General features: G+C 39.0%; 1 protein-coding gene across 6 annotated transcripts in view; it reads right to left on the reverse strand.

Moving 5' to 3' along the window:
• Positions 1-12,110, reverse strand: part of qser1 (glutamine and serine rich 1) — a 146,564-nt gene that overhangs the window by 19,875 nt on the left and 114,579 nt on the right. For all 6 annotated transcript variants that reach the window (XM_059976116.1, XM_059976112.1, XM_059976111.1 and 3 more), the window contains 4 exons: positions 9,938-10,054; positions 6,591-6,724; positions 4,344-4,555; positions 4,043-4,108 (listed from right to left, as the gene is read on the reverse strand). In XM_059976116.1, the coding sequence (XP_059832099.1) occupies positions 4,043-4,108; positions 4,344-4,555; positions 6,591-6,724; positions 9,938-10,054 (529 nt within the window). The remainder of the gene's footprint in view (positions 1-4,042; positions 4,109-4,343; positions 4,556-6,590; positions 6,725-9,937; positions 10,055-12,110) is intronic.

The raw sequence follows: 12,110 nt of genomic DNA on the forward strand, positions 1-12,110 counted from the left end.
AGGGGGAGAGGGGGAGAGGGGGAGAGGGGGAGAGGGGGAGAGGGGGAGAGGGGGAGAGGGGGAGAGGGGGAGAGGGGGAGAGGGGGAGAGGGGGAGAGGGGGAGAGGGGGAGAGGGGGAGAGGGGGAGAGGGGGAGAGGGGGAGAGGGGGAGAGGGGGAGAGGGGGAGAGGGGGAGAGAGAGACACACACAATATTACATGTTTTTGTTGGAAAAAGTATGTGAACCTCTGGGATAATGCACTCTACAAAAGCTAATTGGAGCCGGGTGTTCCAATCAATGAGATCAGATTGGAGGTGTGGGTTGCAGAAGAGCCCTGTCCTATAAAAAAGACAAAGTCAGGTTACTGACAGAGCTTAGTCTTCTCAACAAACATCTGTTTCTGTGCTCCATGTCGTAATTAAAACAACTTTCAGAGGACCTCAAGAATTTTAGAAATGCATGAAGCTGGAAAAGGCTACGAAAGCATTTCTAAATACCTGAGTGTTCATCAGTCCACAGTAAGAGAAATTGTCTACAAATGGAGGAAATTCAATTCTGTTGCTACTCTCCCTAGGAATGGACATCCTGTAAAGATCACACCAAGGGTAACAGCCAAAGACCTGCAGAGATCTCTAGAACTTGCAGAAGTCTCTGTTCATGTGTCCACATAAGAAATGCACTAAACAAGAATGGTTTTCATGGAGTGACAACATGGAGGAGACAATGTCTCAAAAAAAATTGCTGCACATCTCAAGTTTGCAAAAGACCACCTGGTTGTTCTTCAACACTTCTGGGACAATGTTCTGCAGACAGATGGAACAAAGCTGAACTTTTTGGCAGAAATGCACACCGCTATAGTTGGGAGAAAAAGGGCACTGAACACCAACACCAAAATCTCAGCCCAACTGTGAAGCATGGTAGAAGGGGCATCACGGGTTTGGAGCGGCTTTGGTGCCTCAGGGTTTGGACAGCTTGCAAACAGAACGGTTTTTTAAAAATTAGTGTTTTGAAATGGCCAAGTCAAAGTACTGACCTGAATCCTATATAGATGTGGAAGGACCTGGAGCAAGCAGTTCATGTAAGGAAGCCCACCAATATCCCAGAGTTGAAGCAGTTTTGCAACCTGAAATGGCCTAAAATTCCCCCAAGCCGATGTTCAGGACTGGTCAACAATTACCAGAAACATTTGGCTGAAGTTGTTGCTGTACAAATGGGTCACACCAGTTATTGAAAGCAAAGGTTCACATACTTTTTCCAACAGATGCATGTAATATTGGATAATTTTTCTTAATAAACAAGTATAATATTTTTGCGATATTTATTTAATCGGGTTCTCTTTCATCTAGTTTTAGGACTTAAGTGAAGATCTGATCACATTTTTGGTCATATTTATGCAGAAATAAGGAAAATTCTACAGGGTTCACAAACTTTTAGTACCATTGCATATTGTTACATACCAACAGCAATAGATCACAAATTGAGCCAGGTTTAATGTTAAAACCACTAACTTTATTAGTATCTACTCATAATATAAAAAATTAAACAAAATAAACAGAAGTTAACAGTCAACACACACAAAATGCTGGTGGTACGCAGCAGGCCAGGCAGCATCTATAGGAAGAAGTATAGATGATGTTTCGGGCCGAGACCCTTCGTCAGGACTAATTGAAAGAAGAGATAGTAAGATATTTGAAAGTGGGAGGCGGAGGGGGAGATCCTTAGTGATAGGAGAAGACAGGAGGGGGAGGTTATGAAGCCAAGAGCTGGAAAGTTGATTGGCAAAAGGGATGCACAGCAGGAGAAGGGAGAGGATCATGGGACGGGAGGCTTAAGGAGAAAGAAAGGGAGAGCCAGAGGGAGATGGAGAGCATACAAGGAGTGAACTTCTGTTAATGCCCCCCTCCCCTTCTTACCCCATCCCTTATTTATTTGTTTGTTTTCCCTTTTTTCTTTTCTCTCTGTCCCTGACTCATCAACTCTGATGAGTTGATGGCTGTTTCATTGACAGTGATCTGAAAGCTCACAGAAGCTCAAGAGAAACCTGCTCATTTTTGAGCAACAAGCATTCTTTTCTCTCCAAGTGCCAGAAAGCACCATGGTTAAACAAACTAGTCAACAAATACCAGCCTTCCTTAGCAGGCCAAACAGCATCTACAAGGAGAAGCACTGTCGACGTTTTGGGACGAGACCCTTCATCAGGACTAACTGAAAGGAAAGATAGTAAAATGGCCTGCTGTGTTCCACCAGCATTTTGTGTGTGTTGTTTGAATTTCCAGCATCTGCAGATTTGCTCGTGTTTAACCAGCCTTCTTTAGCATGTTTCTGCAATATATTAACATGACACACCTGACAAGTGCTACTCAGCCTTGTGACTCAGAAGGCATTACCCTATCAGATATCACCTTACACTTTTCCCTATTGGTTTCCTTCCAAAGTTAAATTTAAAAATTAACTACAAGCTCATGGCAAAGAAACAAAGGAGTTTGGTACTTAAAACATGCAAATTTGGATACCAAACAAATATCAGATGTTATACCTCAGTCCTCCCCAAAGAGTTAAATACCCAATTTTTGGAAACAAAAAATCTTTTTGAAATATAATAACTTTTGATGTAGGAAAAAGCAGTAGTCAAGGTTCCACAAACAGAAAATAGACCATGACCAGATATCCTTTAAAGTTACAGCTAATGAAAGCAAAAACAATGGATACAACAGCCCACAAAATAATTTTGCTCTGTAGGGCTTTCATGCTCACCCAAATGAGCAGACAAGGTCCAGGCCAAGTTCTTGTCCAAAGGACAATATTGCAAATGGCCAGCCGAAGTACTGACTTAAGTTTCTACAGTAAGTTTTGAATCCACAACCTTTCAATTCAGTCTAACTGCTGCAAGTAAACAAAACCAGTAGAACTAACAATTGTAATGTTCAACATTACATGTTGGAATATTTGACAAAAATTTAGTAACTAAAATTATCAGAAAATATTATCAACTGCAAAATAATCTAGCAAAGGTCCTTGCATTAGTTTGTGGAGGGACAAGTAACTTTTCTCCTAGTTAAGTTGGTTCCTCCTTGAATTTTAAAAACATATAGAGTGCTCCCTCACTCTTTTAAAAGCAAAGAAGCACACAACCAGTCCTCAAGATCACAAGATCAGACACTGAATTGCTGATCTTTACTGAAATTAAGGAAAAAAATAACCAGATGTTATTACTTCTGGTCACTGTTACATTAGAATGCTAACAAATGCAGAGATGCAAAGGGAGTCCTTGAGCAGGATACCCTAAAGGTTAACCTCCAGGTTGAGTCGGTGGTGAAGAGAGTGAATGCAATGTTAGCATTCATTTCTAGAGGTATAGAATATAAGCAGGGATGTGATGTTGAGGCTCCATAAGGCACTTGTGAGACCACACTTGGGAGTATTGCATGCAGTTTTGGGCTCCTCATTTTAGAAAGGATATACTGACAATGGAGAGAGTTCAGAGAAGATTCACGAGAATGATTCCAGGAATGAAATGGTTACCGTATGAGGAACATCTGCTGTATTCCCTGGAGTTCAGGAGAATGAGGGGGGATCTCATAAAAACTTTCCGAATGTTAAAAGGCCTGAACAGATTAGATGTGGCTAAGTCACTTCCCATGGTAGGGGAGTCTAGGTGAGAGCACGACTTCAGGATTGAAAGACATCCATTTAGAACAGAGATGCGAAGAAATTACTTTAGTCAGAGGGTGGTAAATCTGTGGAATTTGTTGCCACAAGTGGCTGTGGAGGCCAAGTCATTGGGGTATATTTAAGGCAGAGATAGATAGGTTCTTGATTAGCCAGGGCATCAAGAGGTATGGGGTGAAGGCAAGGGAGTGGGGATGTCTGGGAGAATTAGATCAGCACATGATTGAATAGCTGAGCAGACTCAATGGTCCGAAGGTCCTTCTTCTGCTCCTATATTCTATGGTCTTAATTTCTTCACTCAACTGAATGGTAAATTTTACAGTGAGAAATTATAAAATGCCCATGCAACAGCAGAATAGATTGGGAACATAAATATATTTAATTTCACAAACCTGATTTTTGCTGAACATTTTTGACTGGTTTTCCTTGTGTATTCACTTTCGAAGGAAACCCATTGTCTGAGGAAGAAGGCAGTTGTATATGTTAGTTAAAAACTTGTTCATTATTTTGATTTATTTCCTCAAACCACCTCTGCTTCTCTACGATTTCTTCTCTCTATAAAACATTGGGTACTTAATTTGAGAACATTTCCCATAAGCACTAGGCACCTTCCTTTTCAAAGCAGTCACCAGGATGTCTTGCCAAATTATTGTAAAACATATTAAAAATAAACAAAAACGCAATGAACCTTACCATCATCGTCATCTTCACTCTGTGTTTCAACAGAAGTGTCTGAGTGCGATGAATACTCTTCTTTCACCCATTTCTTGCGTTTTTTGGGTGGTGGTTCAGCTTTTACCTTTGCTTGTTTCACTGGCCTGGCTTTGGATTTTGCTGTTGAATTTTTCTGTGCTGCTGAGTTACTGATGCAGGTTTTATTACTAAAACCCATCTTTGACTGAGTTCTGAAAATATAAATGACAAAACAATAGATCAACCACTTCAGGAAAATGGAAGATCTGTAATCATTTTTAACCTTTTTTGTAATTTTAAGTTTATACTGGACATACAGCACTTAGAAAATAATGGGACCTATTTTCTACTGTACTTAATATGCAAGGTAAACATTTTTTCTAATTTAATTACAGTACTGTGCAAAAGTCTTAGGCACATACACACACACACACACACACATATATATGTGTGTGTGTGTATATGTATATGTATATATAGATAGATAGATAGATATAGAGCTAGGGTGCCTAAGACTTTTGCACAGTACTGTAATAATTTTATATATTGCACTGCACTGCTGCCACTAAAAGCAAATTTCATGACACATGAGAGATGATTAACTTGATTCTGATAGAGGTCTCTGTTGTGGACTGAGAATTAGAAAGGGACAGGGAGAGGGGAATCATGTTTAGGAAAGAGAAAAGGGAGCGGGAAGCACTAGGGAGACATTCTGTAATGATCAATAAACCAATTGGAATCAAATGACTTTGCCTGGTGTTTCAGGGCTGGGTGTGTCTGCACCTGCACTACCCCCACGCCCCTGCGTTCCTTCTCTACCACCTGACCCACACGCCTCCCTCACCATTCCCAACATCCTTTGCTCCTGCCAGATTTACAATCTCACTCTCCGCTCCTCATGGACAAATACAGTACAGTGCATCTCTTAGGTACTGTGTGCATGTGCACGCGTGCACCCAGGACTTTTACACAGTACTGTATTTTCAAATGTTATAATTTTTTTTATTCAGAATAAGCACATAACTGTAATAGTGAATATGTAATCAACATAACCAGTCAGAAAGTCCTGTGAGGACACATTAAAAGGGAAATTTTTAAATAGTTGGATATGATGCCATTGTATAATCCATCCATTAATTCACCTTCAAACAACTCTTGACAATTCTAGCTGTCATCACATAATGACCTGCACTCTTGAACTGAATCAGCAGTAAGCCAAATCCATACTCTTAATCAAGTAGTAAGTTTACGAAACTAAAATCTGATACGTTTTTATTTTGTTGGAAAGAAGGCCAATACAATTATAAACTAATCCTGAGTAAAAGAAAAGATCTCACAATCTTAAATGGAATATCAATGGTAAGCAGAAAAAGTTTACATTTCAATCATTTGGAAGGTAAGATAATTGCCATCAAAGGGAAGCCAGATCTTGGTGGCATGAGCCCATCATTCAGGGTCATCACACACACGAACTTAGCTAAAATGAATCCAAATGGGTTATTCTTGCAGTCGGAAATAATCCAGAATCCAAAAGTGAGGTCTGAGTGACCACAGTGCAGCAGAAGTATTAACCCCGGTGTGAACGTCACTGGATAACTTTGGAAACTTATAGAGCAGCCAGGAATTTGTAACATACAGAGACATATACCTAATGTAGTACACATCAGAACACATTATGCTGGGAGCCTCACAAAAATTGAAAATCACTAATCGAGGAGCGAGACCAGCAGAAGAATTCAAAAAAAAATACAGTGCTAATAATCACACAGCAAATTCCACATCTAGAACATCACCTGTGTGAAACTCTGAACTGCAGTTATCTTGGCTAACACATGACAATCAGTTTACAATTTTAATTACAGAAAATTTATTAGAATTTTTGTGTCTTCAACAATGAAAGTACTGCCAAGTAAAAGTACTGTATCCTACTGAAATATTAGGGTTATTTTGAACATTGAACTGCAAAATAATTTAGTAACCTGCTTTTAAATGACAAGCAAGCTCAAACAAAACAGAGGAAGGAAAAAATTAATGAGGTTTGTAAAAGGTTTCCTGGATCAATGTTGTAAAATTCCAGCTAACTTTTTCCTCAGCAAAAGTGAATTCATTCTCTTGCAATGTAAATGCTAATATTCAACTGGTCATTAAGAAATTCCATGTGATTCCAATAAAATATGAACAACCAAAACTAGCTGAAAAGCAATATTTCCAACAGCAAAATAGACAAAATCAAAATATTTTCCATACCTTAAAGTTTGCAATGGTTTATTTCTGGGCTTTTTGGAACAAACTCGTACATAATCCTTTTTGTTTACATTTTCGATGAATTTCACATACACCCGTTTGTATTTGGTTTTTGCATCCCCAAAGTATCCAAGGTACTAAAAGAAATTTTAAAAATTGTAACGGTTGCCAGAATCTTTAGTACGTACATGGATCTGTCAAAATATTTTGCAAAGTTTTCATTCCACTTTCTTGTAAATAAAATACAAGAACACTTACTTATTTTCTTCTGTTGAAAATCACCTTGGCTCATGTTTTACAAACATGATAAATACCAAACATTTAAAAGATTTATAATTAATAAGCATCTCAGACACCTTGTCACAGGAAAACAAAAAACATTAATGATAAGTTATACATTGTTATAAAAACATAAGACTATTTCCTAAATGGAGAGAAAATTCAAAAATCCGAAGTGCAAACGGACATGAGTACTCATGCAGGATTCCTTAAAGGTTAATTTGCAGGTTGAGTTGGTGGTGAGGAAGACCAATGTAATGTTAGCATTCATTACAAGAGGACTAGAACATAAAAGCAAGGATATAATATTGAGGCTTTTTTATAATTAAGGTATTGTGGACTGTTTTGGGCCCCTTATCGAAGAAAGGATGTGCTGACATTGTAAAAGGTTCAGAAGAGGTTCATGAGAATGATTCTGGAATTAAAGGATTACCATATGAGATCTGATTGATGGCTCTAGGCCTGTCTTCACTGGGATTCCGAAGAACAGGTGGGGGTGAATCTCACTGAAATCCATCGAGACAGTGAATGTGGAGAGGATGTTTCTTATGGCAGGGTGTGTCAAGGACCAGAGGGCACAGCTTCAGAATAGAGGGACATCAAGCCAGCGATTTAGAACAGAGATGAGATGGAATTTCTCTTGCCAGAGAGTGGTGAATCTGTGGAATTTGTTACCACAGGCAGCTGTGGAGGCCAAGTCATTGAGTACACATAAGGCAGAAGTTGATAGATACTTGATTAGTCAGGGCTTGAAGGGATATGGGGAGATTGAAGCCAAGAGGAAAATGGATCAGCCAAGATGAAATGGCAGCACAGATTCAATGGGCCAAATGGCCTAATTCTGCTCCTATATCTTATGGTCTTCTAGTCATGGGAGGCATACTGTGTAAAAATTGTCCCTTTGTCACGCCAACTCTATGTTCACCATGTTTCACTCTATATAGACTCATTTGCCTTGGTGAGTCAATTACTCATCTCAATAGCGTTATAAAAGTTGTGAGAAACTCTGCCTCCAACTCTGAGGCAAAGCATTCCAGATTCTTACCACCAGAAGGGTGAAACAAAATTCCCTCACAGCCCCTCTAGACCTCTTACCCCGCAAATCTTTGATCTACGTTTAATTGTTTATTAACCAGAACAAAATACAATACTCTAACAGTGGCCTAACTTGTGTTTTATACAGCAGTGTAACTTCCCTGCTCTGATATTCAATGTTTTGACTCATAAAGGTAAGCATCAAGTAAGCCTTCTTAAACACCTTAGCCCCTGGTGTGATTATCTTCAATATTACAAGAACTTGCATACAAACATCCCTCTGAGATCTTCAAGCATCCCTCCAGATTTCCAGCGTCTGCAGAATCTCTTGTTTATGATTTGTTTCTCTACTGCGAAGACACTTTGAGGTATGCCTACCCTGACAAAAGTTTAAATCTTTTATTCATTGAGATACAACATGAAATCGGCCCTTCCAGCTGCACGGCCCAGCATCCCGATTTTAGCCCTGGCCGAATCACGGGAGAATTTATAATGACCGATTAACCTACCAACCGGGTCACCTTTGGACTGTGGGAGGAAACCCAGGTGATCATAGGGAGAAAGTACAAACCCCTTACAGGCAGTGAAGGGAACTGACCCTGGGTCACTGGTACCGTACAGTGTCGTGCTAACCACTACGCTACCTTGCCACCCTTTTCAACAGGACTTTAGTGAGACCTTCTCTCCTTGCTCCTCCTTTGTGATCTCTACATCTTCAACCATGTGCTCCCTCAGCCTCACTCACCTATCACTTTTCCCTCCACTCCACCCCCCCCCCACCTTATTCTGGTTTCTTACCCCTTCCTTTCCAGTCTTTATGAAGGGTCTCAGCCCACAACAAATCTTTTATTCCTTTCCATGTATGCTGCCTGACCTGATGAGTTCCTCCAGCAGTCTTTGTATGCACGTTTTTCCCTTACTAGTACTCCCAAAAAGCTACAACTAGTCACAATTAAATTCAATATGCCAATATGCTGTCCATCTAACAAACTCATCAACATCATGCCTAAGCCTATCCTCTGCAAAATAAATATCAGCAATTTTCACGCCATCTATGTATTTATTAAATCACACTTCCGGTACTCTCATCCAAACTGTTGAAGGTACATAACTAATAAACAAGGGTCTTAGTCCCAACTTTTGTGGTACACCATAAGCTTCCAATCATCCTCTGCCTCCTATTACCAAACTAGCTTTGGTCTAAAATGTTTGAGGCCATGGAATCCAGGACAAGCTGGTAAATTTGATCCAGTGGCCCAAGTGGGACTTAATTTTAAAAAAAACTTTCCATATAAGGATGGCAGACCCCTTTCCTCCAAAGACTTTATTGAACATGACGGATTTTGATGACCATCTGATAGTTTCAATGTTGCTGCAACTGACACTAGCATTTTTTGAAGCACAAACTTATTTTTAATTAACTACATGAACTTAAAAACTTTCAGCTGCCATGGTGGGATTTGATCTATCTTTCAGATCATCAATCGAGGATTCTGGTAACTTGCCAGTAACTTAACCACTAGACCAGCATTGTTTTGTGCACAATTCCAAAACAATCTCCTTTAGACCTGTAAGGTACAACATTTGAGGAGCATTGGATGGCTCTGGACCTGTACTCACTGGACTTTAGAAGAATGGTAACGTGGGGGTGGGGGGGGGGGGGGGTGGAAGAATCTCTCTGAATCCTATCCAGTGTTGAAAGGTTTAGATAGAGCGAACATGAAGAGGATGTTTCCCATAATAGGGGAGTCTAGGACCTCAGAATAGAAGGATATCCTTTTAGTACAGAGGGTGGTGAATCTGTGGAATTCATTGTCACAGATACTTAGGTGTCCAAGGAAAGTGATAGGTTCTTAATAAGTAAGGACATCAAAGGTCATGGTAGAAGGAGAAAGAATGGGGTTGAAGGGGAAAATAAAACAGCCATGATGGAGTGGTAAAGCAGACTCAATGAGCTGAGAAACCTAATTGTGCTCCTATGTCTTATGGTATCCAAGCATTGTATACACTTTTATTCATTAACAAAGTTTACTCACGCTATTCGTTGCAGAGAACTGTCTCCGCCCATCCTTTACTTCAGGCATAAATTTCTGTAACAAAGCTTTCTGTACCTTCCATATAGCAGGAGGTTCTCTACCTGTGCTTAAGGCCATCTATAAATAAATAATTTAGTGTTAAAAAGCAAAAAAAAACGAGTAACTTCCATTTTGATGCAGAATCATTTTCAACTCTGTAACAGAGTTTCAGAATTCAAATTGTTTATGCTTGAAATATTAACTTATAACTAAATTAATTTGATTGGTATTGAGATTTTGAATGCCAATTCATAATGTTGATATTGATTTTGGGTGGTGGGGTGAGATTGAGAGAAAATCTTCACTTTTGAAGTAAAATGAGAAATTTGAAATACCAAAGCATTTATAGATCTAGTCAAGAAATACATTCAGATACTCCTATATATACTTATGCTTATGCTATTTAACAGCACTAAATACCCCTCAGCTTTATTTAAAAGTAAATTAATAAAATTCCTGAATTGTTAGTGCCTCTGAGAAATTGCACGACTTTAATCTAAGCAACACTGTGGCCGAAGGACCTGTACTTTGTTGTAATGTTCCATCTTCTATGTTAAAATTTCCTGTAAAATTCAACCTAGATTAGTGTAATCAGATTACACAGAGCATCATGCAACACAATAACAGTTTCCACCAACTCTGACACATGGTTTGTGGCCAAACTTTCAAAATTATTCTGAGAAAATAATGAAATAAAGCTACACTCTTACTTGTTTAAATAAAATGATTTTTAAATTGTCACATTTATTGCCTTTCAGATTCTGATACAGACAATATCAGGAATAACACTAATCATAGCATGTTCAAAAATAACAACTGCAAACTATTTAAATAAAAATGCATATAGCTATATTTGATAATTTTCCTTAAAATTGTTTAGAAGTTTGGTCAAAACAGTAAACACATTTGAAGTACCATAGTAAATGAAGTGGTTTTATATGCAGTATAAAAACAGGCTCTGGCCCAAAACGTTGTCACTACCTCCTCCCATTGATGCTGTCTGGCCTGCTGAGTTCTGCCAGAATTGTGTGTTTTTATCTATGGCTTCTTTTTTTTTACTTATTCCTTCCTCACCCTCCCAAAAACCTTTTCATGCAAAATAATAATTTTCAAGAATATACATTGATACATGTAGGAGTCCTCAGAAGTGCAACTGCATTAAACCCCTGCTTGCTGTATCTCTACAACAATACTACCCATTCTCTATTATACCAAAAGCTGATGAATGGAATTGACTTCATGTGATTTTTGAAATTTACCACAGCCATAATAGAACATGGAACCAACTGAGTTTAACCATGTTTTTTAGTTTTGTGTATCCCTAAGAGATCAAAATGAAAAGGAAATTTATCTTAAGTCTAGTAAAAAGTAAGCAGATTGAACAGACTGTAAAGCAAGTGCAATTTCTTAACAAATAGTTGTACTATACTCATATTAGTCCAATATAAAGGTGACAATTATCAATTCATTTCTGCAAGTCTGATTTGCAAAGTAATTTGCCCTGTTAAATATCATATGTTAGTTTTATTTGCTTATATAAAACTATTTTTAAATTGTTACTTTTATAGTTTTTCAGATCCTGCTATAGGTGATAACAGGAATAACACCAACTGTACACATTCAAAAATAGCAATTTTAATAACTATTTAAAATTAAAAAATGGATCTAGCGCCTCCTCAGCAACACACACAAAATGCTGGAGGAACTCAGCAGGCCAGACAGCAACTATGGAAAAGAGTACAGTTGACATTTTGGGCAAAGACCCTTCGGCAGGACTGGAGAAAGAAAACTGAGGAGTAGATTTAAAAGGTGGGAGAGGGGAGAAGGAAACACAAGGTACTAGGTGAAACCCGAAGGGGGAGGGGTGATGTACAAAGCTGGGAAGCTGATTGGTGAAAGAGATACAGGGCTGGAGAAGGGGGAGTCTGATTGAAGAGAACAGAAAGCCATGGAAGAAAGAAAATGGGAGAGGAGTACCAGAGGGAGATGATAGGTAAGTAAGGTGATATGGTGAGAGAGGGAAAAGGGGATAGAGAATGGTGGACGGAAGGGTGCATTACCGGAAGTTTGGGAAATCGATGCCCATGCCATCAGGTTGGAGGCTACCCAGAAAGAATACAAGGTGTTGTTCCTC

This window comes from Hypanus sabinus, chromosome 7, assembly GCF_030144855.1.
Source record: "Hypanus sabinus isolate sHypSab1 chromosome 7, sHypSab1.hap1, whole genome shotgun sequence".
NCBI lineage: Eukaryota > Metazoa > Chordata > Chondrichthyes > Myliobatiformes > Dasyatidae > Hypanus > Hypanus sabinus.